At 46.4% G+C, this 27,938-nt stretch overlaps 1 protein-coding gene across 3 annotated transcripts in view; it reads left to right on the top strand.

Annotated features, from left to right (window-relative positions):
- Window positions 1–27,938, top strand: part of SLCO2A1 (solute carrier organic anion transporter family member 2A1) — a 106,360-nt gene that overhangs the window by 31,818 nt on the left and 46,604 nt on the right. For all 3 annotated transcript variants that reach the window (XM_050965471.1, XM_050965470.1, XM_050965469.1), the window contains one exon: window positions 22,146–22,283. In XM_050965471.1, the coding sequence (XP_050821428.1) occupies window positions 22,146–22,283 (138 nt within the window). The remainder of the gene's footprint in view (window positions 1–22,145; window positions 22,284–27,938) is intronic.

Here is a 27,938-nt window from a genome sequence, read left to right as displayed (position 1 = left end):
GGGCTAGATGAGCCACTGGTCTGACCCAGTGTGGCCGTTCTAACTACGCACTCCAGGTACTGATAATGAAGCCCATATTTATTAGAGGTGGCAGTATTCACAGGCCAGCATTTCCAAAGTGCCTTGCTCGAGACTGATTCCCAAAATAACAAACACAGCTTTTTAAAACAGAGCATCCTGTTCCCTCCCTCCCTTAATCTACTGTCGAGGGAGCTCCCAGTATGACCCAGTCATTCTGAGGTGGGACGGGCTGTGCAGCTACTCTGTGTGGTTGCAGTTAGAGGGGTCTAGCTCTCCTTAATCTCTGTGTTTGGAAATACGATAGTTAGCCAAAGCCCTGAGCAATCTCACCTGCTGCTTTGTTGTCTTGACCTGGAGAATTGTGGGTAAGAGGAAGTAAGGCGAAGCTCTGGGTGTCAAGCGGAACCAGCTGTTGCTGATAGAATGAAAAGAAAGATTTGAACACAACAGCTCTCTGTGTCAGGCTGCTTCTAATGTCCTGCAAGGTCCTTGCAGATCAGGGTAGGATGGGGGACTTCTCCTGTTACGGATGGATTAGAAAGCATCATTGAGGAAGCTGGGGGAATAGGGTGAGAGCAGGGCTTGAGAAAGGTCTTGTGGATGACATGTCCATGGTTTGCGATTGCTCCTACATTAATAACTGTCCTGGCATATAACTGTGCTCTGGCCCCCCAGCCTTTGAGGGGTCCCCCTTTGCACCTTACTGTAAGTGGTGTTGGTCCCTTAGGGTGTAGCAGTTACTCCTCCTTATTATTTATTAGTGTCACTATATTTAAATTATAGCAGCACCGAGAGGCCCCAACTAAGAGCAGCCTAACAGGAGATAGTCTCTGCTCTGAAGAGTTTACAGTCTGAGTAAATAACACAGTTGCAAAGATAGGGAGGGGAAACTGAGGTACAGAAAGACAAAGTGACTTTCCTGAGGTCTCACAGCAGGTCACTGGCACAGCAAGGAACAGAGCCTCAGTTTTCTGAGTCCCAGTCCAATGCCTTAACTGCTAGACCATGCTGCCTCTCATCGCCCTACTGATGTTCATTCCATCCTTTTAAACAGCAATTGAAAACTATTTGAGCAGTCATTTTCTATTTAAATTGCCCCCGCACTGTGTGGCAAACAGTTTGGCACCTTTTTATTGTGGTTTATTTACTGTATCTTGTTTAGTTTATGGTGTTTTAATTAGCATTGTCCATGCAGTGCCCCAAGAACTATGGTGGGCCAGGACACTGTGTACACAAAACAGTTATTAACTTAGATGGACAGGTCTGTGCTCAGTGAGCACTGCAACTGAGTGTTTTTCTTTATTGTGTCAAGTGTTTTAAATGCTTTGTGGAGTTAAATAACAGAGCTCCAAAGTGAAAGTAAAAAAACAGAGAAAGCAAGAAATTCGGAGACATGGGCAAAGCGAAAGGAGACGTTTTCAGATGGACTTTGAAACTAGCTGGAGATGCAGGAAAGCGGTGTCTAGTGGTCAAGGCTGCTGAAGTACCATTATATTCTCAATCCATTGAGACTGCATAATGGGAAAGAGAGAAGGCCTGAGCGAGATGGTGGGAGGAGACATAATGATGTAGGTAGAAGCAAATCCACGGAGAGCCTAAACAGCAAGGAGAGCATCCTGAAATGAGCTGGGAGCAAGTGGAGTCATTTGAACGTATCTGTGATGAGGTCATGCTTCTCTGTCCACCTGTGAAAGTGGTCAGTGGCACTCTGTTCATGCTGCCATCTGGAGAACAAGAGATGCCAACAAAATGGAGCTGACATAATCTGGGCAGGGTGAGATGGAAACATGGAGGAGGATGCCAACAGAGGTGGAGTTGAGGTAAAGGCAGTGCTGTACATAAACAACAATAGCAGCAATAGGCAAATCTGCTGATACTGGAAATGTGGGAGGAGAAGGCAAAGCCAGGGTCAAGGCTCACTTCAAGTTTCTTTTGATGCTGGAGACCCCAGGCTATCCAAGTCCAGGAGGGGAATGGAGGAAAAAAGTGGGATCTCTTAAGCTCTTGCTTAAGAGAAACACTTCAGTTTTTCAGGGAACTTGAGGAAGTTATGATGAAGACACAGGTCATCAGAGGTGTAGAAATATATATGTATGGTGGAGTAGCCTCAGCCTAAAGCCATTTGATGAGCGAGAGAGAGAGAAGATGGATGGGAAATAGCACAGGATCAAAATGGGCTCATGGGACTCTACCAAAGAGGGCTGTGGTACAGAACAATTACCACCACCAAAGAAAAGAGGGCAGGAATGGAACATTGACAGGAAGGAGACAGTGACACCTGCATGGATCTGTAGGAGGTCCAGGGAGGACTTCAGACTGCTGAAGGCTCAAGGAGAAGAATGAACCCCTGGTCCTTGGAGAAAATCAGTTTGTGTGCCAGGGCTAGAGCAGAGAAACATACTGGTGCTGCTGTGGTGGTTGGAGAGATGAGGGCTACTCTCTTAGGAAATTAGCAGAGGTAGGAAAGGTGGTAGCTAGGATGTCAGGTGAAGTGTTTCAGGATCTAGGAAGGGTTTTTTAAAAAGGGAGCAAAGTGCAGTAGGGAACTAGGAGAGAAAGGGAGGGTCTGGGAAGACGGGTTTTGAGGGACTGGCTTATGTCAAAAATGTCTGAGGGACAATGCCATTGTTTGGAAGGAGAGGGAGAAAACAGTAGGTGAGATGCGTGGGAGCAGCGCTTCTGTTTATCCATAAACCTGTGGGGAGTTCATAAGAAAAGGTGAAGGAGGGACTCACAGGGCCTGGTTCCCAATCACTCCTTCATACTGCTCTGGCAGTGTTAATTCTGTATGGCTACTGTAAGGCCCCCTTGAGCTACCAGAGTAGGATAAATCTAATTAACATGGTCCAAGAGCTATAAACGAGAATCAGGCCCACAGCATCCATAATAAAGAAAAAAAATACTTCTGTATATTTAGTGCCAGTTCTGCCATCCTTATTCATGCTGGGCAGTGCCTTACTCCAAAAGTAGTGCCCCTGAGTTCAGAGGGAGTACTCCTGGAGGAAGCTGCTACTCCCATGAGTAGAGATGGCAGAGTCTGACCCTTACTGCCTTTATAGTATTGCAGCTATGAAAGGGACTATCCATGCTGCCATTTTATTGTAATGACTTGAGCTGGGATTTACCAAGGTGCCCAGCTGTCCTTAGGAGCTCAAATCCCACTGAATTCCAACTCCCCAATCTATTCTATATAGGTTCTTATGCTGCAGTCATCAGTATAGTATATCTGAGTGCCTTCCAGACATGCATTAAGCAATGTGACTAACACCTGGCAAGTGTTTGCGCTCTGATCCTTTCCCCAGGGGAAGAAGCCCACGCAGTGGAACATCTTGTTTTGTGAATGTTTTAATAATATGTGAATATATACATACAAGTTGCTATCTGTTCCTGGTCCCTCTGAAGTAAATGGGTGTTTTACCATTTACTTCAATGGGACCAAAGATTTGATGAAAGAAATATGTTCTATAAACATAGCCATTATCCTGTCATGCTGTGGAACTCTGTTTAAAAAGTTGTTGCAATGCACTCTGCCTATTATTTACCTGATGAAATATCAGTAGAAGAACAAAATATTAACAAAATCATTGGCACCTGCTCAGTAGATAGTTTGATTTCAGGCTGGTAGCCAGGAGGAGATGTCGTGGTGGAGGAGATGTCATGACAAATTAGAGAGTTCACAATTTTAAAGAAGGAAGCAAATCCCTTGTACTTGGCCAGGAAATGCTGAGAAACAAGTATGAGCTGGATAGGTGGAGAAGGGGATTAATGTGAAGGAGGAGAAAGCAAGTGAGGGAGAGGGAGATTTTGCATTGCTGAGAGCATCCCTTTGTATGTGAACAGATTTCCTAGTGGCTATCGTGATGGGATGTGTGTGTATTTTTTATAAAGCTCAACTCATGCTTGTAATGGTCTGGAGCTGGTGTGAACTACAGGTGGTTTTTTGATAGGAACAGATTGGTAAAAGGCAAAGAGTTGGACAGCACCATAAGTAAGAGAACTGTAGGAGAAGGGTCAAGAAAGGAGGGATCCAGAGAGCAAGCCAAGATGAAAAGTTTAGTGGGATCAAGTTGCTAGGAGCAGTGAAACAGGGTAATTTTATGAGGGGTGAGGTGGTTCAGTGCCCAAACATAACCAAGGAGTGGTCAGTGTAGATAAGATTATGAGCAGAATGGAAGAGGAGTGTTGCTGATAGTGAGACCTAGGGTATGACCTGGCATATGGGTGTGAGGGGGAGAGGCTGTGTAAGATTGTGGGTCAAGGAAAGCAAAGGGGATCTTAAGCTCTGGAGGAAGCTGATATCAGATACGGGCATGTCGTGAAGAGAAGAGAGCTCATAAACATAGTGAAAGTGCAAGGACCAAACCACATGGCAAGAAAATAAACTTTTGGGGTAATGAAGACTGCAAAGTAAAATGACAAGCTGAAGCCATTAGAGAGAGAGCCTGAACTGTGGAAATATCAAGCACTGGGGGAAATTCTACTGGCCAAGCAAATGGTGACATCTAGGTAGATGAGACCTTGATCAGACCATCTGGCTAGAAAATGTGTCAATAGCACTTGATGTTGTTGCTATAATTACATGTTCATGTTTCAGTAGCAGCCAGAGGCTTCAGTCCGCATTGTTCAAACACATAGCTTCAAAGAACTTGCAATCTAAGCTCAGTGAGTTGTGGTAGAACAGACCATGGTAACTATTCACTGGGCTAAGGTGGTGAAATGTTCTGTCGCACTGAGGAATGGCAGAAGCCGCTCCACAGTTTATACTAGATACTAATGTGACTGTTATATGAAAGAGTGGGCTTACTTACATATTTACATCTGTGTTCTGCATAAAATGTGCAGTGAATGTTAATAACATCACCACTGAGGGACATCTCAACTCATGATCCCTTCTGGTTCATGCCTCTTTGAAAGAGAGAGGTCCCATCTAGTCTTCAAAAATCAACAGTGTTGAGGAACATGGTTGAAATTCAGTTCCATCTTGCAGTGTGGAACCCGATTCTTTTAATCATGTCTGTGACTTGTGCCACAGGGTCAGAGAAAAAACAACGAGGAATCCTTGTGGCACCTTAGAGATTAACAAATGTATTTGGGCATAAGCTTTCATAGGCTAGAGCCCACTTCATCAGATGCATGAAGTGAAAAATACAGGAGCAGGCATAAATACATGAAAGGATGGGGGTGCTTTACCAAGTGTGAGGTCAGTCTAATGTGATAAATCAATTAACAGCAGGATACCAAGGGAGGAAAAAAAAGCTTCTGAAGTGATAAGAGAGTGGCCCATTACAGGCAGTTGACAAGAAGGTGTGAGTAACAGTAGGGAGAAATAGTATTGGGGAAATTAAGTTTAGGTTTTGTAATGACCCAACCACTCCCAGTCTTTATTCAGGCCTAATCTGATGGCATCCAGTTTGCAAATTAATTCCAGTTCTGCAGTTTCACTTTGGAGTCTGTTTCTGAAGTTTTTTGTTGAAGAATTGCCAATTTTAGGTCTGTTATTGAGTGACCAAAGAGATTAAAGTGTTTTTGAATGTTATGCTTCTTGATGTCAGATTTGTGTCCATTTATTCTTTTGCCTAGAGATTGTTCGGTTTGGCCAATGTACATGGCAGAGGGGCATTGCTGGCACATGATGGCATATATCACATTGGTAGATGTGCAGGTGAACAAGCACCGGATGGTATAGCTGATGTAGTTAGGTCCTATGATGGTGTCCCTTGAATAGATATGTTGTCAGAGTTGGCACTGGGATTTGTATCAGGATTTGGCTCCTGGGCTGGGTGTTCTTGTTGTGTGGTGTGTAGTTGCTGGTGAGTATTTGTTTCAGGTTGGCGGAGGGCTGTCTGTAGGCAAGGACTGGCCTGTCTCCCAAGGTCTGTGAGAGTGAGGTTTGTAGGTTGTAGATCCTTGATGATGCGCTGGAGAGGATTTAGTTGGGGGATGTAGGTGGCGGCTAGTGGTGTTCTGTTACTTTCTTTGTTGGGCCTGTCTTGTAGTAGGTAACTTCTCGGTACCCTTCTGGCTTTGTCGGTCTGTTTCTTCACTTCACCAGGTGGGTACTGCACTTTTAAGAACGCTTGATAGAGATTCTATAGGTGTTTGTATCTGTCTGAGGGATCGAAACAAATGCAGTTGTATCTTAGAGCTTGGCTGTAGACAACAGATCATGTGGTGTGGTCTGGATGAAAGCTGGAGGCATGTAGGTAAGTATAGCTGTCAGTAGGTTTCTGGTACAGGGTGCTGTTTATGTGACCATTGCTTATTAGCACTGTAGTGTCTAGGAAGTGGACCTCTTGTGTGGACTGGTACAGGCTGAGGTTGATGGTAGGGTGGAAATCGTTGAAATCTTGCTGGAATGCCTCCTTCCCATGAGTCCAGATGATGAAGATGTCATCATAGGACCTAACCACACCAGTCACACCATCCAGGGCTTGTTCACCTGCACATCTACCAATGTGATATATGCCATCATGTGCCAGCAATGCCCCTCTGCCATGTACATTGGCCAAACCGAACAGTCTCTAGGCAAAAGAATAAATGGACACAAATCTGACATCAGGAAGCATAACATTCAAAAACACTTTAATCTCTATGGTAACTCAATAACAGACCTAAAATTGGCAATTCTTCAACAAAAAACTTCAGAAACAGACTCCAATGTGAAACTGCAGAACTGGAATTAATTTGCAAACTGGATGCCATCAGATTAGGCCTGAATAAAGACTGGGAGTGGTTGGTCATTACAAAACCTAAACTTAATTTCCCCAATACTAATTTCTTCCTACTGTTACTCACACCTTCTTGTCAACTGCCTGTAATGGGCCACTCTCTTATCACTTCAAAAGTTCTTTTTTTTCCTCCCTTGGTATCCTGCTGTTAATTGATTTATCACATTAGATTGACCTCACACTTGGTAAAGCACCCCCATCCTTTCATGTATTTATGCCTGCTCCTGTATTTTTCACTTCATGCATCTGATGAAGTGGGCTCTAGCCTGCAAAAGTTTATGCCTAAATAAATTTGTTAGTCTCTAAGGTGCCACAAGTACTCCTTGTTGTTTTTGCTGATACAGACTAACACGGCTACCATTCTGAAAAGAGTCAGAGAAAACTCTGGAGTATGATTTCTTTAGCTCTTTGAAGAGATGCAGGTCCAGATCTAGTCAGCCCCCAAAAGTTCAGTTGGTACTGGAGCTGGTGTTGGTGATTCATTAGGAACCCATCTGGACTGAGAAGAGCCCCAACATAGACTAGTGCAGGCAGGCACTCTGCAACCAGTTCTGTCAGGCCTTAATTCAGGAAAGTTTCCCTGTTCAGTGAGGTACTTGACTGGTGTGGGTTTAACTTTAAGCATGTGCAGACATACTTTCCTGAATCAGCGCCTCAGTGAGGGTACGTCTACACTACGGGATTATTCCGATTTTCCATAAACCGGTTTTATAAAACAGATTGTATAAAGTCGAGTGCATGCGGCCACACTAAGCACATTAATTCAGCGTTGTGCGTCCATGGTCCGAGGCTAGCGTCGATTTCCGGAGCGTTGCACTGTGGGTAGCTATTCCGTAGCTATCCCATAGTTCCCGCAGTCTCCCCCGCCCCTTAGAATTCTGGGTTGAGAGCCCAGTGGCTGATGGGGCAAAAATCATTGTCGCGGTGGTTCTGGGCAAATGTTGTCAGTCATTCCTTCCTCCGGGAAAGCAACGGCAAACAATCATTTCGCACCTTTTTTCCCTGGATTGCCCTGGCAGACGCCATAGCACGGCAACCATGGAGCCCGTTCAGCTTTTTTTTTTTTTTTTTTTTACAGTCACCGTATGTGTACTGGATGCCGTGGACAGAGGCGATACTCCAGCGCTACACAGCAGCATTCATTTGCTTTTGCATGATAGCAGAGACGGTTACCAGTCGTTCTGTACTGTCTGCTGCCAGTGTAAATTGGCAATGAGATGACGGTTATCTGTCTTTCTGTACTGTCTGCTGCTATCATGGGTGCCCCTGGCTGAGATCAGCCGGGGGTGCAAAAGCAAAACTGAGAATGACTCCCCGAGTTAATCCCTCCTTTATGGTTTCTAAAAATAGAATCAGTCCTGCCTAAGCAGCAAAGAGTCCTGTGGCACCTTATAGACTAACAGACGTTTTGGAGCATGAGCTTTCGTGGGTGAATACCCACTTCGTCAGATGCATGCATTCACCCACGAAAGCTCATGCTCCAAAACGTCTGTTAGTCTATAAGGTGCCACAGGACTCTTTGCTGCTTTTACAGATCCAGACTAACACGGCTACCCCTCTGATACCAGTTCTGCCTAGAATATGGTGCAAATGTACTAGAGAACCAGTGTATCAGAGAGCAGAGCTGCTCCGTTTCAGATCCAGCAGAAATGATGAGATACATGCCATTCACGGGGGGGTGCCCCTGCAACAAGCCCACCCGCTGCTTCCCTTCTCCTCCAACCTTCCTGGGCTACCGTGGCAGTGTCCCCCTCATTTGTGTCATGAAGTTATAAAGAATGCAGGAATAAGAAACAGTGACTTGTTAGTGAGATAAAATGAGGAGGAGGCAGCCTCCAGGTGCTATGACAGTCCAGGCAGGACATTAAGCGGTGCGGAGGAGAGGAGCCCAGCATCCCGCTGCTATGATAGTCCAGGCAGTACAGAATCTTTTCTTTACACAGGAAAGGGAAGGGGCTGATGGAGCTCAGCCCCCAGTTGCTATGATGAGGATGGTTACTAGCCGTTCTGTCCCATCTACTGGGAATGACCAGGAATCATTCCTATTTTTACCCAGGCACCCCCGGCCGACCTCACCTGAGGCAAGCCAGGAGCACTCACAGGCTGATGGTGCCAACGGGTATCAGTCATATTTTACCGTCTGCCACCGGGGAGGGGAGAGGAGCGGATACTGCTCTTCACTGCTGCAGCATCGCGTCTACCAGCAGCATTCAGTAGACATAGGGTGACACTGAAAGAAGTCAAGAAACGCTTTCTTTCCCTTTTCTTTCATGTGGGGGGGGGGAGTAAATTCATGATCTATTCCCTGAACCACGCCGGACAATGTGTTTGAACCTACAGGCATTGGGAGCTCAGCCAAGAATGCAAATACTTTTCGGAGACTGCTGGGGACTATGGGATAGCTGGAGTCCTCAATACCCCCTCCCTCCCTCCATGAGCGTCCGTTTGAGTCTCTGGCTTCCCGTTACACTTGTCATGCAGCACTGTGTAACCTGTAGATTTTTTTTTCAAATGCTTTGGCATTTCATCTTCTGTAACGGAGTTCTGATAGAACAGATTTGTTTCCCCATACAGCAATCAGATCCAGTATCTCCCGTACGGTCCATGCTGGAGCTCTTTTTGGATTTGGGACTGCATCGCCACCCGTGCTGATCAGAGCTCCAAGCTGGGCAAACAGGAAATGAAAATCAAAATTTCGCAGGGCTTTTCCTGTTTACCTGGCCACTGCATCCGAGTTCAGATTGCTGTCCAGAGCGGTCACAGTGGTGCACTGTGGGATACCACCTGGAGGCCTATACTGTCGATTTTGCGGCCACACTAAGCCTAATCAGATATGGCAATACCGATTTTAGTGCTACTCCTCTCATTGGGGAGGAGTACAGAAACCGATTTAAAGAGCCCTTTATATCGATATAAAGGGCCTCGTAGTGTGGACGGGTACAGCGTTAAATCGGTTTAACGCTGCTAAAATCTGTTTAAACGCGTAGTGTAGACCAGGCCTGAGTATCAACAACAGCCCAAGCTCTTCAAAATGAAGATCTCAGTGTCTGTTAGAGACAGATCCAAACTAAACTTCAGATCTGAACATCCCCAGCCTTGGAGAGGTTTGAAATCTGGATCTGAAATTTGAGGCTTGGGCCCAGTACTTCCCTGTAACATCTCGATAGGACAAGTGAGCACAGTAGCACTTCCACCTATAGCTCTGCCAATGCCCCCAGTTCTCGCCTAGTGGGAGCAGCATGTAGCACTGTTCTGGAAAAGAACAGGCACACTTGAGTTGTTGATTAGCCCAAGAAAGGACAAATATCATCTTTGCATTTGAAGTGTGACTTCAGGAAAATATGGATTATTCAGCAATAGGAAAACCTTATCAGTACTAATAATACTGCCAAGAGGATGGACAAGATGGTCTTTAAAATCAGTTAAACAGATTTTGTCTATTTTGGTTTCTTATATTAGAAATAAAAACTAAATGCCAAATTCTGTCCTTGGTTTCTATTGACTGTAGTGAGATCCACAAGTGTGAAGGGCAATTTGCCTCCCTGCCCCAATGTACACGGTTTACTAGGGAGCCAGACTGTCCCTCATGATGATTTGTAATGTAATTTGCATGCCAGTGCAAATGACTGTTTGTTTGTAGCAGGCCTGAGAGAGGCCCCTGCTGGAGTGGCTGTGAACTCCTGCCCAAGCAGCATTGCTGCAGCCTTCCTGGGACTCCTCCTTGGACAACCAAACATTGTAAGTGAATGTTGGTTGGTACAAAGTGACAAGCCAGTGAAGATGACATCAAAAACAAAAACCAGTGGGCTTTGGCTGTGAAAGCTTGACATACTGGTGCACCTGTGTGTGTGTTTGTCAAGTTTTGTCTTACAAAGAAGAGTTCATTTCCTTCTGTGTTTGACATTTTGGACACCTTATGACTCAGTCCATTGTACATGGAAAGGTTCCCTTGGTGTATTAAGCCGTGACTTGTAAAGACGGATTCCAAAGGAACTGACTCTTTCTTGTTTCTGCCGTTTTGCTGCTCATTAGTGGTATATAAAGATGGCCTTATCAAATTTGTATGTAAAGGTTTCCATTGTTTATCTTAGAAATCTTAGGAATATCAAGTTCTTCTGTTCTGGTTTTTACTGGAGAACTCTTTGGAGGAGCAGGGAAATTTTTCAGCTCTGTTAGAGAGAAGACAATTTTGCATCTTTCAGAGAAAGCTTTTCTCCCAAGAGTTGATGAGGCATTTGAGTTAAACAGAGTATAACATACACACACCATGAAGAGTGTTTTACGCATCTGACTAAACATTATTATTTGTAAATGGTAGTGCCTAGAGGTCCCATCCAAGATCATGGCCTCACTGTGCTATAGATAGGTAGTAAGGGACAGTCCCCACCCTAAAGATCTTACAGTCTAAATAGACAAGACCAAGGTTGAGAGGGGAAACAGAGCTGAAGTGATGTGCCCAAGGTCAAATGGCAAGTCAGTAGCAGAGCTGGGACCAGACTGTGAGTTTCCTGATGTCCACCAAGGTTCCCTATTCATTAAACCGTGCTGACTTTACATAGCCACTCCCCATGCAAGTTTCGGATCTTTGGATATCGTCATCACATTAGGCTTCCAGCAAAAATGGAGATGTCAAGACCTGTTATTTCTAATGTAAAAAACCAAGTCCATTACTTTTTTAAAAAGACAGCAGTTTGAGGCCTCCTTTATGCATTGGAAAAGAGCAAAGCAAGAAAGGGACAAACCCTGTTTTGTTTTGGAGTTCCACCTTTTATGTGACAGCTTGTCACTTTGGCGGTGAGAACACTGCTCTGCAGGCTGACCCAGGCCCACTGCAGGCAACAGAACTATTCACCATGCCTTTCTGGGTCCCACAGAGTACACGTGAATCTAGACAGGCACCAATGGATACTGACTATGGAACCCCAGTGAAAGAGCACAGAATACTAAGTAGCAACAACAAAAGCACACCTTCCCCACGCCACCCTGGACTGACTGCGCTGCGTGAGCAATGAATTACCTGTGAACAGCAAAGCTGATAGTTCTCTCCAAAACGGGAACCATCCGAATCACTGCAGCTTCCGATAGTAGGACCTGTCTCTGCCTTAGCCTGTTACCTATGCCATCATCTTCATAAACTAAATTACAGCTTTACACCAATGACTCATCCTCTCCATGGAATGAGTTGGCTGAATTAGACCAAGCACCCAATTAAGGCCCCTAGCTATATTCAACTTTAGTGGCTGAAAGTGAAAGGTACCTTCTTGGGTGTGGCTAAAGCTTTGAAAAATGGTTTCACATCTAAGCACAAAATAGCATGGCTGGAATTGTAGCAGCACAGCATAGTAGATGTTTCCATTGAAGTCAGCAGGTTCTGAACCAGCCCCCTAGAGCCCATTGTACAATTATAATAGCAGCATGTCTACTGCAGAAGAGCTAAGAAGCTTCCTGAAAAGGCCAGCTCTTTCCAAATATTTACCCCTCCATGATTCATTTAATTTTGGGGAGCATGTCTCCTTACCACAACTATGCTTGGCCAAGTCATAAATCAGTGTCTTCAGTCAGATGAATTCTCTAAGTGTCTTCACTTCTTCTACTGCTCCCAAGACAGCTGTTCTGTATGTTTCACAAGGAAGGTTCTGACTCTTCCCATCTGGTTAGGCAGCTGCATCACCTTGGCAGATCTCCTCAGCACTTACATAGGTGTTGATAAGTGCCTGTAAAAACTGAAATGATGGGTAATGGAGTGGCACAAGTAAGCATTTTGCAAGAGCATAACAGGCCAGATCCTCAGCTGGTGTACACTGGGGAAGGCCCAGTGAAGGCAAAGAACTGACATCATTTTACACTAGCTGAGCACCTGGTCCTAGATATTTTAGGAGCGGTAAAAGGCTATTCAGCCAGCTTTGATTTAAAAACTCATGCTACTTCATCAAATTTGGTCCCTTCTTCTGGGAAGACACCTTGCTATCTTTCAAATTCATGTTTTTCCATTGGCTTCAATGACTCTCCCCAGTACTTCAATCTATATATTTATCCCAGTTCTGCCTGGGGGCCAAAGTTTTAGATTATATCCCTTCATTTTGGAAGTGGTGGTTGGTGGCAAGGAGGCAGCATGATCTAGTGACTATATCACGGACCTAGGGCTCAGGAGTACTGGGTTCTGTTCATGGCGCTTCTGTCAGTCTACGGGCAAGTCACTGCCCACTCTGTGCCTCAGTTCCCCCTCCCACTCTTTGTCCATTTAGACTGTAAGGTCGTTGGGGCAAGGATTGTCTCTCAGCATGGTGGGACCCTGATCTGTGTTGCTCTCTCCTGGTGCTACTGTAATGTAATAACCATGGTAGTGTGAGACAATATACAGTGACTTTAACACTCTCTTTTATACCTGCAAAAGCTTCCATTTCCCTCTTACCAACTAGTTTACATTCTTCACACCTTGAATTATCTCTGTTGCCTTGTGCTGCACCCTCTTCACACTGATAATAGCCTTCCTGAGGTACAGGGTCACCATGCGCATAGTGTTTCAATCTTCAGTTCCTCTGCCCAGAGTTGCCCTGGGGGAGAAACTGGGGTGCAGCTAAGGACCTTGTAAGAAGCTTCCGGATCTATGTGAAGAAGCAGGGCTGGGGGAGGGGAGGCTTGTTTCTAAAATTAAATCTTAACCAAGCTTATTGGATGAATAATTTTATCCACAAACCTGGGGATGATGAGGCAGATTCTGGCCCCTATTCTGGCAGCTTTGTGCCAGGGTTTGATGGCCTGGAGACTAATTTGATGGCCTTGATTCTCCATGTCGTTACGCCAGTGCAGCTCTCTGGAATGGCACTGGGCTAATGTGTGGCTGTTGTAGCCGGGTGGAGAACCAGCACCTAGTCCAGTCTCCACAAAGCAGGTGAGTGTGGGTAGGCACAACACAAGTTTCCTCCATGTTGGGAATAGCTAAGGTCAGAATAAATCTTGCATCACTGACACAATAACCATAAGCACAGTGGGACAGATTTTCAGAGGGGATAAATCATAGGAGCTCTACTCCTTTCAGTGGAGCAGTGCTGATTGATGCTGGCTGAGGAGCCAGTGCCCTTTTCTCACTACATGAAAAGCAATTCTTATTTTATCACAGCACAATGACCTTAACTCTGATCCACCTGCAATAAATGTATTGGGGGGGGGGTTATCAAATGTCTCAACTCTGCTTTGCCTTGGAGCAACCTCAAAAGCATTTTGACTGGTTTTCACTAACCCCATGGATGTTCCCTCCAAGCTGTTACAAAATAGTCCATGTTTCATTACAGGGATGTTTAAAATACATTCTCAGAATGTCTTTAGTTAGTGACTTTTAAGGGTAAACAAAATTGTTGATGGTGCATTTTCTTACATAAGCAGTAATAATAGAAAGATATACAAGATAAGAATATGGCAGAGTTGACCCAGTATATAGCATGGGCTAAATGTACTGTTAATATAACGGAAAATTGTCTTCTCTGAGTAACATACTAACGATTAGACATTGTGGACAGTTCTGTAAAAATGATAAACCAAATCTAAATCCTGGTTTCATAATTAGGCCAGGTCCTAATTTGGTAGACCCCCCCAGCTAGCTAGGCCTCTCTGGTACCTCTCTGCGCGGCACATAGGAGACTGCAGTGGGGCCATGCAGAATGAGAAGATAGTGATGCTTGGAGATTCCCCTGTCTCCACCTCAGTAGCTGCCTCAGTTTCCTCCATAAAATATCCTTGCAGGCAGCAGACCCTGCTGGCAAGGAAAGCGGGACTGCTTGAAGCACGTTCCCCCCCCCAGCACCAGGCATTACATTCCATGTCTAAAAGCCAGGGCCAGTTAATGCTCGGAGCATCATTAATAATCCTCCTTGCTGTGAGACTCCCCTTACTAGTGACACACAATGTAGCTGGCAGCTCAGTAGCCAACTGGCAGCAGAGTGGAAGCTGGCTCAATTGTCATCATTGCAGAGGGGAGAGAGGCTAGCCATATGCAGAGGGAGAGTCCCACCATGCAGCTGGCCACAATTCCTGGACATAGATTTGTGCCCTTGCAGTTCCCCAGCCTGTCTTTGAAGCTGAATGTCAGGATCCCAGGGCTGGCTCCTCAGATGAGTTGGTGAGTTATCGGTCTGCTGTGTGATAGCTGCGGCATGTGGATTATTTGTATAATTCCCCTTGTGCCAGTCAGTCCCATGGAGTAAGTCTGGAGGAGTAGATTTCTGCTGGATTTGATTCCTTTCCCTAATGTCCAACAATGCTATCCATTTCAAATCCGAGACGTGGGGGTGGAGAGGGAATAGTCCCAAGGATCCAGGAATGTGGGGAAAATATTCCTTTTGCGTCATGCAACAAGGTGGGTTTTTTCCTTAGCAAAAATGTTGCCCTGGAAGCTCCAGGCCTGTAGTAGGCAGTGGGAGTTGTGTGTATGTGTGTGAGGATCCTCTTCCCCAGGTGCTTGCTTCCCTTTTAATATAAAGTGTGGCTTGGAAGGGAGTCAAGCATCTTGTATAAACAACCTGCAGTCATGAGCACTCAGCCACTCTGAAAGGTGATTAAAAGGGGATTGAGGGAGGAGTTTGTGCTTGCGCGTGTTTGCGGATGCGTGTGGGTGCATGCCTTGGCTTTTCTGCGCTTCACTCCATGTGCCTATACTATTGCACCTTGATGAGGAATTCGCCCAAAGCTCTGAAAATCCTGCTGGAGAGGGGCAGGCTCCCTGCTGTCTCTGCTAGAAGAGGGTCAGTGAACTATGGATTTGAGATAAACACAGAATTTTTGCATTCGAGTGGTCCTCTGGCCCCCTCCCCCTGGTGCCATTGTTTGCACTTTGGGTCAACATCTCACCTCCCTCAGAGTTAGTTTTTTATTCTTATTTAAACTCTTTTTGGTAAAGGTTTATAAAAGTTGAGTGACCTGTCACCGAAGTGCTCAGTGCATGCGCCTAGCACTACCACTGACCTGCCGTGTGACCTTGGGCTAGTCACTTTGCCTCTGGTTTGCTGTTCGCTTTGTCTGCCTTGGTTATTTAGATAGTCCGTGCTCTGAGGCACTTACAATCCCTTACTATGTGTCAGGACAGTCCCTAACCTAGCGATCCCTGAGCTTGGCTGGGTCTCACTGCTGTGATCCACCTCATAATTAATAAACACAGAACCTCTTGAGGAAAGAGGAATAACCAGCAACATTTAAAGAAGAGGGAGAATTATAGACAAATTAGTCTGAGGGAGGAGAGAATGAAGCCAAGTGCAGAAAGGCTGGCACATAGAAAGACACCAGGGAATAGTGAGAGAAAAAGAGGAGGTCAAAGCCCTGCTAAGGGACGTGCAAAGCTACAGTGGGAGTTCGATGCCCAGCTCCCATTTGTGCCTTTAAACAACTGCCCCTTCATTATCACAAGCCACGTACCCTGTCTCCTCAGAGTGATGCTTTCAGTCCAGCTCCTCAGTCCTCCTCAGGCTGATGCTCAGGGATACTCCAGTCCAAGAAGCGCCTTTCACTGTTACTTATGCGTAACGCCTCTGTGGGATTTGGACATTCTTAGCCCAGTAAACGCCTAGTTTGCTGGATGTGAGGGAGACCCTGGATCAGGTACCTGGCTATATCAGCTCAAGACTGACCAAAACACATCTGGAAAATTCCACAATCCAGCCTGGCTCCTGAAACTAACCTAGATCAGAGGCTGTTTTGTAATGTTGTGGGTGGTATTCCAATTTCAGCTTTTCCAGAGTAATAAAACTCCCCTGCCCTTCAGTTCCCATCCCCTGGCCTCACTGCCGTTGACCTCAGGCGCTGCTCTTTGCATTTGCCTGGTTTCCGTGCCTATCTTCGCTTGGGATGGTTCCACCTCTCCGAGTGGTGTTCACTCTGTGCACAGAGGCTCACAGCAAAGAGTAATAAAAATCAGTATTATTAAATCAGCCCCTTCAGCTGGGGTCACCCAGGCTCCTGTGGGGGGAGGAGAATCCTGCACATCAGTTACAGTAGTGGAGAAAGGATAGGATCAAACTGCTGCTGCATAGAGACAGGGACTTAGGGCAAGTCTACACAGCCAATGCTCTCCACCCCCCTGGTGCCACTGAATCTCAGAGCTCCGGTCAGCAACCACGGGCACCCAGTGCAGGGCTAAAACTAGCCCTGTAGACATTTAGGTTTGGCTGAAGCCTGTGCTGTGAGACACTCCCTCTAGACAGGTTTCAGAGCCTGTGCTTGAGGCTGAGATAGAATGTCTGCACTGCGATTTTTAGCCCTGCAGCCTGCACCTGACTCCATTGACCCGGGCTCTGAGAGTTGCTGCTGCAGGGTTTTTTCACCATGTAGATGTGCCCTTAGGGTCTCAGCTGTAAAATGGATTTGTTATATTACAGTAGCACTGACAAGCCCTGGCTGAGATGTGCTAGGTGTACGACAGACAGACAGTGAGAGACAGCCCCAGCCTCAAAGAGCTTCCAGTCTAACCAGAGGGGGAGGGACGTTCCCAAAGAGGTCAGTGGCAGAGTCACAAATGGACCCTTGGCCTGCTGAGCTGCCACCAGAGCGTGCTGCCCCCAGCCCACTCTAACCATAGCCTGCTGAGTTACAGCCTGTGACTCTGGGCATTTTCTATAATATCTTTGTGAATCTTGTGGGTGGCTCAGTTTCCCCTGTACTTTGCATTGCTACTCGGGGGGTGGGGGTGGGGGTGGAAGAGGTGTTATCCAGTGCTTGCACTTCCCTGTCTTAGCACTCCTCCATCTGTCTGCCTTTGGCCCCGCTGGCACTCCTTCCTCGCGGTCCCTTCCTGCATCGCCCTGCCTCAGGCCCCACTGCCACACCTCTCCCCACTCCCTCTGTCACCCTGCCTTAGCCTGTCAGGGGTCTGGCCAAGGAGAGTCAGATGGATTGACTTCTAGTCAACACCCCTCAAGAGGTTCCTTCTGCCACCAGCTAGTGACTCCTAATGAAGGGGATCATTGGCAAGAGGACAGAGAATTCCTTCTCTCATCACCACTTGCTCTCCTTCCACAAGTGTATCTCTCCCGCTCTCCCCTATCCTGTCAGTTGTGATGTCCAGTCTCTCCATTTTGGACTCCTCTGCTGCATCCTGCCCTTGGTTTCCTTCCCCATTCTCGCTCCCTTCTGGTGCCATCAAGGTTTCTGCTTTCAACCTTTCCTCTTGTTTCTGAGCCTGGGCTTTCATTTCCCAGCTGCGTCCGCTCTTCCACTGTCCACCTTTGGCTCTCCCCAGAGCTCTGGACCTTCCTGTTTTCTCCCATGCTGCTGAGCACTTTTAGAGAAGGGCTTGGGATCCTGCTGCCTCTTTCCATGTAAATTCATCCTCTCAGCTCCGCCCTCCCCTTCGTGTACAGCTTTGCTTCTGTTGCCTGGTCTTTTGCACCATAGACTCTCTCCAGCTGCTCTGTACCTTCGGTGCTCCCAGCCCCCATCCTCGGCCTCCCTAATGTTTCCTAATTAGCCCTACTTAAACAGGGTCCAGATAGATTTTCAAAAACTAGTTGAACATGATCTGTCAATGAGATTCCTCCTCCCCATGAGGAGTCACCTTTGGCCCAGGCTTGACTTGGAGATCTCCTTTCTATTATTGGTCTCTGACCCATAACTTGTCCTCTTGAGCCCATCCCCTCCCTCACGTCTCCCTTTCTTCTGGCTCTCATTTCTCTGCCTGCAATCATGCTTCTGTATCCAGTGCAGCAAATATCTATGGCCCCATGGAGTCTCCTTTTGTCCTACAGCCTTACTCTTGAGTTTAGAAGGAGCCTGAACCAAAACCCCAGATCTGGATCCCAGTTCAAATCCAAGTTCACAGCTTGAACCTAGCTCTATAATAATAAACTAAATCTGAATACCCAGGGAGAAATCCTGGCCCCACTGAAGTCAATGGAAAAAACTTGTTTTGACTTCAATGGAGTCAGGATTTCACCCCAAGAAATTTGGGAAAGTTAAGGTGTTGATCCAGATATGAAAACTTCAGATTCCATGGTGTTTGGATCTGGGGTGTTGGTGCAGCTCATGGCAGAGATATAAAGATTGGATGTAGAGTTCTGGTTTGGGCTCAGTATGGGGAAAATCACCAGTTTCCTTTCACATGCTTCATTTTCATTTCTGGAGGACACTGCTGCATTAACATTGCATAAGATCTCCATGGCCTTTCCCGTCTGGCCTCTCAGGCACTACCACCATACCAATAAAGAATAATCCTTATTATTAACCCAGCCACAGACCTGAGGAGTTTGTTAGCACTGCGATACCTTTGATCTCCAGTGTGCAGGTCTAGGCTTCCCAACTTTATCTTTGCTGGGCATTCTTCCGGAGTCCGGCAAATATTTGATTTCCTGAGAATTTACATAAAAAGACTTTTCTCCATCTTTAATTATTTTTTAGATAGTATTGGCACAGTTTGGACAAGTCACATTCCCAAGAAAACAAAGAAAAACTGATCTGGCTAAATATAGATCAAAGAGTTTTGAGAGCGTCCTATTCCATCTCCGGAAGCGGATGACTTCCTTGCTGTATTTTACCCTGGCTCTTTTGATCGTATTCCTGCCCTGTCCCAAGTAGCCTACATATTCCCTCTCAAACTCTTCGTTTGCTGCACTAGCTCCATCCGTTTGGTTTCCTCATGCCAAGCCCCTTACGTAGTGTGGCCCTAGGGATCCCAGCTCTCGGCTGCTCTTGTCATGCCATAATGATCTTTAAGTAGCAATAATACTTTGCATGGATACAATCCCTTTCATCTGTGGCTCTTAAAGCTCTTTACAAACAATAACCCAACCTCTTAGATGAGGGATTGTTTCACCTGTTTTATATATGACTGAAATGCAGGCACATCTTGATAATAATGGGCCAGATCTTCAACTCCGTTTTACATCGATATACATGAGTTGAGAATCTGGCACTGAGTTATTTGCTTGGACAGCGCAGCAAGTCTCTCTCTGCAAGGCAGGGACTGTCTCTGTCTTAGATGTTTGTTCAGCGCCTAGCACAATGGGACCCTGACCTCTGAGCACGAGCGTAATACAAATAATAATCAGTGCAGAGTTAAGAACATAACTCCCTGTCCCCTTTTCTAACCACTAGACAACACTCCTTCCCAAACTAAATCAATTACTTCCCAGCAGCGAAGAAAGGATAAGTTGTTTGCAGGAACCGATAAAATGCAATAATACTACGTATTCCAGGTTATATAAACACAATAAATATTCTACAGTATATAATCCCTAATCCCCAGCAGCCATAAAAGTGAACACATACATAATACTACTTAGTCATAATATTTAGCATTTCTGTTGCATAATTACATGTTCAATATCCTGCACAAACATTAACAAATTAATTAAGAAGGAATAATACATGCAGTCTTTTCAGGAGACCTTTCCATCTTCGTAAGCATCTATAGCCAGCCTGCTGCTAAAGAACCAGAGTCCCCTGCCATGCATTTTCCTATTCCAGGATTCTGATGGTGCAGCAAGGAAGCAGGTTGAGCTGCAAAAGTCACAGGAGGTCTGTAAAGCAACCACAGTTGAGGCAGTAAACCACTTATCAGGCCAGGACTGCCCAGCAACAGCTTGCAGAGAGTGTTCAAGTCCAGAGTTCCAGACAGAGTTAAAAGTCTGTTTTGTTACGTAGCACACAGATGTCCTGGGAAGGGGGCCCACAGCAGAATTTCTCACACCTACAATAGATAAAATGGAAGTTTCCATTTCAGCTTGTACCACATCACCCACCATATGAAGGAGTAAGCCTTCCAGTCCTGCAGCCTCCACACACGGACTGAGCCACTCATACTTACCGCAAGCCTGATCTACCCCCCATTATGGCTTTTTCACTAATGGTTCCCCCATCAGCCTTGCCATGGAAGAGTACACTGGGGTGAAGCTTACTAGGCAAATTGCTGGCTGAGAGATTCCTAGCTCCTGAACCAGTCAAAACAAAATGTATTGGTCCCTGGGTCTAATTCTGAATTTATTTTTTATTAAATATAAAAATCATAATTGTTAGTATTTCAGCACGACCAGCAGAGCTCAGGGCCCCGTTGTGCTGAGCACTGCACAGCCATAGAATAAGACACAGTCGCTGGCCCCATATCTTACATATAAGGCAGGAATCTTTTGTCTCTCTGGGTTCCCACCCAGCTTAAATGGGCATGGAAAGACTTGCCCAAGGGCACACAGCACGTCAGTGGCAGAGCTAGGAATAGCAGACAGACTTCCTGGAGCCCAGGCCAGCCCTACCCATTGTACAATGCTGCCACTCCCCAAGTGGTTCTGATTTTGCTGCTCAGCTAGTCAGCTACAAAGAAAACAAAAGCTTGTGGGAGAGAGGCAGCCATAGGGTTACAGAAACCGTAAGTGGTACCTGGGTGCCAGTGCAGTACAGGGGCTTGGCAACAAGTCACCTTCCAGCAGGTCAGCGCAGAACCACTCTCCTCCGGCTGTGGCACGCCTGCTGCTCCTGCCGCAGTTCCTTTCTCCGCAATGGAGTCCCCAGTTCTGCGCAGCTGTGCCTTGCTGGCTTTGGGCCTCAGCTGCACCCCAGAAACCTTGGTATTAGCTGGCACAGCGACTCCTTTGAAGCACCTCTGCAGCTCTGAGGTCCATTGGGGAGCAAAAGATGTCAGTCATGCAGTGATGAGACAGGGGTAGGACTCTGGATGCATTGGCACAAGGGATGAAGGATGACAGATCTCTTTAGCTAGGGAGTCAGTGTGCCTAGGGCATGTTCTGCTAGCCGGCAGGGAACACACAGCTAACATGGAGCTTTGGTTTTGGCTTGCTAGAGATGGCAAAGAACTGATGAGTGACTCTCCTGGAGATGTTGGGCGGCACAGGAATATTTAGCTAGTTTTCAGGACACACATTACCACCTCCTACTGTCCTCCCACAAGCCCTCATTGAAGGCATTCAGCCTGCACGGGGCAGGAGGTCTGTATAGTTCTTGGTGCTGCTCTGCCCATAGCTCGTCTGTGAGCTGGGAGTGCTGCAGAGGGGGACGCTTGCCTTTGGGGAAATCAGGCCAGCGTGAGAGTGGACCTCATGTCACTGTGCCAACAAGCCAGAAGCAAGGCCAATGAATCCAGAAACCAGGCTCCATCCTGGTCTCCTAGGTCGGCTGTAGCAGAGATGGGGCCCTGAGAGCAGATAACGTGCTGGGGAATTGTGCCCATGCACAAAGAAATTAATAATGAATCACTCCTAAATGAAGGCCTCTGACTGATGAGGTTGTGAGGGTGACTCCTGGACCAAGCTGATTGCTATGTTCACACATGCTGTGTGTGATGGTTATACAGCGGATGTGTCCATGACTGTTGAATTGGTTACACGCCAGCATGGGGTGCGGCTCTTGGCTCTGTGGGGGCATGGCTCAGTTACTAACTGTAATGCTGTGTTGTTTTGCTCACAGGTGTTTGTGATTTGCCATGGCCTCCTCCAGTTATTCCAACTTCTTTACAGTGCTAACTTCAAGAGCAGCCTGACCACCATTGAAAAGCGCTTTGGGCTCTCCAGTCTCTCTTCCGGCTTCATCTCCAGCCTGCATGAGGTAATTGCCTGAGATGCACGAGAATGGGCTCAGCTGGGAGACATGAAGGTGGAGGTATTGCTCTCTGTGAAGGACCTCTAGGCCCTGTCTCTGTGTTTCCTTAGCAAAGCCTATAAGTGCAAGATGAGCTGATTGCTGGGTCTGCCTGCCAGAGACTCGTACTATTAGGGTAAATAAAAATTTGGGAGAAGCAGGAGTCTAAGGGACGGTGGGACTAGAATTGATGTCTGGGAAGCAGAGTGTTGCCCCAGACCCCACTTTCTTCCTTCTCCTTTTGCTCTCTCTCACTTTTAAATGGCAGATGCTTCTTATTGGGCTGTCTGCCCTGGTGCTCCACCTCTGTCTCTGCCACACCACATACAGTACTCCCTCCCACCAGCAGGGGTGCTGCAGGATTTCAGGGTCACAGTGGGAAACCTGGGAGTCAGCAGCAGAAGCAGCCAGCAGCAGGACATTTGGACCTCATATGCACTACATTTGTGTCCCTAAAATTCCCCGCAGCTGCTACACCCGGATGTGACAGCAACGGTGGGAATGCCAGTGTAGTCTGGGCTCAGTTGGGGGCTGGCGTTTTGCCCATCATGTCATACTCTTACAAGCATGACAGTTTCAAATTTCCGGAGTGGCTTTAGCCCTGTCTACACTAGTGCTCCCACCATTTGCTACAGCAGGGTGGGGCCATTTTGGGGAAAGAAGTATAGTTTGCACACAGCTTTGGAGGATGGCAGCTAGTGAGACTCTTCATTAGAGGCCACTGTGACTTAGAATACTCTGTTCCTCCCAAGGGAATAGTCTTAGCAGAGATGTAAGGAGGAGAGAGAACCCGCTAAAGCTAGAACATGGTTTTCCCCCTTTAATCACTGCTGGGAAGAGAATCTGACCTACATGTTGGTGCCTATCTGCAAGCTACTCCTATGGTTTTAACTGAAATGAACGTCATGCCAGGCCCTCAGAAGTACCGCTGGATGCAATGTGTAATGTCTTGTTACATGAAGGTGCAACCCCCAATTTGTTTCATGGGCATTTGCCAAAACATTACCGAATCCTTTGCATCACCTGGGACTAAAATAGAGCATTATCAAGTGCTGCTAGGTTTTATTATAGCAGCGCTGCAGTAGGGCCACCATAATTAGGGATCTGTTAGCATTTTCCCTGAGAGATCCCTGTTTTCAGGCATTCCTAACTCAGATGTCGTCATTCACTGTGGGCTGGGACCTGGCTTACAGCTGTGGTTTAGCCCCTGAATTGTAGGTTTTTTGTTCTTTCCCCTGCACTCCTGGTGCCCAGGAGGGCCCATAGATCCAGCTAGACTGGTGAAAAAGGGGCAGTAGGGTAGGTATGAATCCCCTGGAGAATGCCACAGTTGCATAGGCCCCTCTGCCCAGGCACAGAGCCAGTTCTGCTTGCCCTGTGCCATCTCTGCAGCAGCTGCAGATGCATCCAGCGTTCTGGGGTGGGCAGAAGGTTGAGCGGTGTCAAAGTGGGGACAGGTTAGAGGAAGGAGGGCTTCAAGCATGGTAGGGTCGGGGAGGCATCTCTGGGGAACACCTGAGCCCTGGCGATTCCATGCCCCTGCAAAGCTCAATAGGGGACATAGAAACAGCGGCACAACTTAGGACCCTGACTCCTTAAAGTTAGGTGTATACTGAAGCATCCTGCTGAATCAGGACCAAAGGCTGTCTTCAGCTCTGCACCAGTGATGTACTAGGCCCTACAGCCCCTGAACAGGGAATGTGTAAATGGTCCCCTTCCACTCCTGCAGCAGTGTTTAATGTCAGTCAGTGCCTCTGTTCACCAAACATTCTCAGCCATAGGCGTTGACTTTCCCTCTGCCTGGTGGGTGCTCGACCTCACCACTCGCCCTGCCCGCCCCTGCACCGCCCTTACCCCATCCTCATTCCACCCCTTCCCCAAAGTCTCTGCCCACCCCAGCCCCGTCCCCTTCCTGCCCCCATTCCACCCCCTTTTTCCAAGTCCCCTCCCCTGCCCTGCCTCTTCTCTGCCTCCTCCCCTGAGCATGCCGTGTCCCTACTCTTCTCCCTCCCAGAAAGTCCTAAATGCCACTAAACAGGTGATAGGCGGTGGGCAGGAAGTGCTGGGAGGGAGGAGGAGGACATGGCATGCTTGGGGGTGAGGAGAAAGAGGAGAGGAGGGGGCAGGGGAAGCTTGGCTTCTGGTGGGTGCAGAGCACCCGCTAATTTTTCCCCATGGGTGCTCCAGCCCTGGAGTACCCACGGAGTCAGCGCCTATGCTCTCAGCTCCTTCTGGTAATTGCTAAGAGGAGATGCAGCCATCAACAGCCCTAAGAATGGAGTATGCTCCCCAGTGCTCCCAGCTCCTGCTGACCCTGAAGCAAAGGAATGACTTTGAACTTGCATTCCCTGCATGGTTTCAGGCAGCGGTAGCACTGTATTACTGGGCTGGCCTCAATTTGGCTGTTTTCGAGTTATAACTCAGCTCCTTATGACTCAGGAACAGCTTTGATTTAAACCTGAAGTTGGGCAAGTGCTCGGTCTTTCGTGTAGAGTAGAGTCAAGTCTGGAAGTCTGGAAAGGAAAAAAGTAAAACCTCAGAGGTGTTTAACAAGGTGGCTGCTGCACATGCACAGAACGTTCTTTTCAAGAATTCCATCAAGGCTGTTCCTTATTGCACGTACGGCTCTTGAAGTGGGAAGCTCCAATTGGAGAAACACAACTAACATCGCAATGCAGGTCCTGGCACAATGGTATATAGAAGCCAAAAGTTAGCTAGGTATGGTGAGAGGTGGTGTAGAAGTGCCTTAGACAGTAGCTAGCTAGATAGCACTAGTCAGACACCCAGATTAATGTTTTTTTTCCTTCTTTCATCCTAAACATTTTATTTCCTTTTACCTTCTATCTTGTTCATTTGTTCTCTATAAATTTAATTTGGCCCTTAAGATAGTTATCACTTCCCTTTGGAAAGGCAGGTTGCCAGCTTCCTTCACGTATGTGAGCGGTAGCCTAACCACCACATATCTCTAGCAGTCTGGCCAGCTGTCTCCCGCTCTCCCATCATCTCCACAGAACTATGAAGTCATTCAGATAGCACCGGCCCAGCCACATACCAGCTTGTTGGCCAACTATCTCCTCCTTGCTGTGGATGAAAGTCAGGTGTCCATGCTGATTTTCTTAGATCTTTCGGCAGCATTCAACAGCAATCACTATGATATTTTTGTTGCTGGCCTGAGGGCCTTACCTGTGGTATTGCTTTAGTTATTGCTTTTGAATGGCTCCAGCTTTTTCCTGCTCATGAGGTACTAGAGGATGGTTTGAAGTGATTGCTAGGTTTCTTGTATGGGGTATTTAGCTTACATGAGGTCCTATAAGACCCCCCTGTTCAATGTGTATGTGGAGCTGCTGAGGAAGGTACTGAAATGACTTGGGTAATACTATCACCTCTATTTGTGATATCATGCAGCTTTGTCCTGTTCTTGTGGGTTGTGGATGGCACAGATTTTTAGTCTAACCCAATTTCTGGGCAAGATTTGGATGCTTAATCCGGACAGGCATAGATTCCATATGATCAGATTTTTCAAGAGAGTTCAGCATGTTGTGTGTTGAGCCCTTCTGAAAATCTGGCCCAGAGTGGGTTGGGGAAGGATCTTGAGGATAAGTAATAAGTGGGGTGGAGGTGTGGTTCCATCTGCATCAGTGAAGGGGATTTCTTCCCTCTGTTCCAAAGCAGTTCACCGCAGTATTTTTGGATCCCTGATTCCTCCTGGTGCCATTGGTGCCCCAAAGCCCCTTTTTCTCTCTTATGCCAGGCCAGATTTTTGTAAGCTTTTTCTCTTGGATCTGGATGTCACCACTGTGACCTCTGCCTTAGTGACTTTTTGGTTAGATTATTGCATTTCACTGGAAAGCTCTCTGGTTCTGAGGTCACTAGGGCACACCAACTAGCTACACACTACAGCCCTAGATGTAATTGTCTGGGTACTAAATGTTCTTATTGGAAAATCTTAATCTTTGGAATTTACTTCCTGCACTGATCTGGCTGAGCCCATGTTTGTCAACCTTTAGGGCCTGGTGCCCATTTCTTTTCCCAGGTTCTTGTGTGGGGAGTGGAAGTTAGTGATTGCTCAATTTTGAGGAATTATTTTTTCTCTTGCTGTGTAACCAATGGTAAAATATGCATGCACCCCAGAATGCATAATTGTGTATTTTGTGAAATGAACAAATACCGATTATCTGGTTCCTATGAAAGTCTAATATATTTTATTCACATTAATGTTCTCAACATTTTCTAGGACAAATGCTGGCACTCTGCTTACTTGGAATGGTACTTGCTGTATATATGTAGGGGGCTCAACTGACAAATTACGGATTTAGGGTGGGATTTTCAAAGAAACCTAAGAGAGTTGGTTGCCCAACTCTCCTAGTCCCTCTTTGAAAATTCTAGCCTTACAGATATTCAAAAGCACTCAGCACCGGCCTGACTCTGGTGCTCTTGAAGTCAATGAGAGTTTTACCACTGACTTCAAGGGCAGCAGAATTAGGCTAATGCTGATCACCTTTGAAAATCCCACCCCAAGCTTTTAGTGTCACAAATTATACCTATCATCCGCATCCATATGAGTTTACAATATGCATCCTGTCAATGCAGGGTGGTCATTCTGCTGGAAAGTATATTTCCTGTGCTCCAAACCATTCTAGTCCACATCCAAAGTCTGTTGAAGTGAGTGGGACTCTTTCCATTGACTTTGGGCTTTGGCTCAGACCTAAAATGTGGTGAAACATACAAATTCCAATCTGAATGTGCCAAACACCAGCTTTAAGTGATTATAATGTCAGTCCCCCTGAAATGTGCTGGCAAAGCCCTGAACCATGTCCTAACACTCACAGCTGGGACATACCAACGTCCCCAGTACTTCTCATCCATAGAAGATATTGTCCTGTGCTTAGAGACTTCATCTTCAGAGCAAGGCAGACAGCATGTGGGACATTCCATTACAGCAATAACTGTGAGGTGGTTGAAATAACAGTCTCTGTCATCCTATTCAGAGACCATTGATTTTCAAACAACAGAGTTGTCTTTGTTTCAATGCTTTATAATATTTTTGTGTGAGCTCCCCTGCCTGTCTTTCTGGGATTATAAAGTTTTCTCATTTACTATTAAAGAAATTCCAAGAATCGCAAGGGACAAACGAGTCAGGCCACACAAATATATTAAAAAAGGATATTTACCCACAATTAACTAATTTAATAATGTTAAGTTTGTTCCAAACTGACACAACCCCTGTAATTATAACTTTATACAACTCACCCATTTTGTCTATGAATCGTATGCTCTGTAGAATTGTTTTGAAATCTCTACAGCAATACTAGGGAAATGGCTTCAAACTGAACACCTAGATCCAAACATCACCTTACATTACGGAGCTCCAGATGCCAGAGCTAGAGCCTATCTCTGCCAAGAACAAATGGGAAAGGAGGTGGTGAGGGATTGTGACTTTATCACTGAATTGCAGGGGAGAGGGAAGGTTGTTAGTTTATGCTGCTCCCAGAAGGGACATTTCCAAAGCATCATGTGGGGATTTAGTTGTCTTAGTCGTATATTCAAATCCTTATGCAACACAACACTGAGGGGATTGTTATGGAGCATATTTTTGTGTGTGTGTTGAAAGCTATCTAGGGC

This window comes from Gopherus flavomarginatus, chromosome 8 (assembly GCF_025201925.1).
Source record: "Gopherus flavomarginatus isolate rGopFla2 chromosome 8, rGopFla2.mat.asm, whole genome shotgun sequence".
Classification (NCBI taxonomy): domain Eukaryota; kingdom Metazoa; phylum Chordata; order Testudines; family Testudinidae; genus Gopherus; species Gopherus flavomarginatus.
This window is presented reverse-complemented; position numbering and strand designations above follow the sequence as displayed.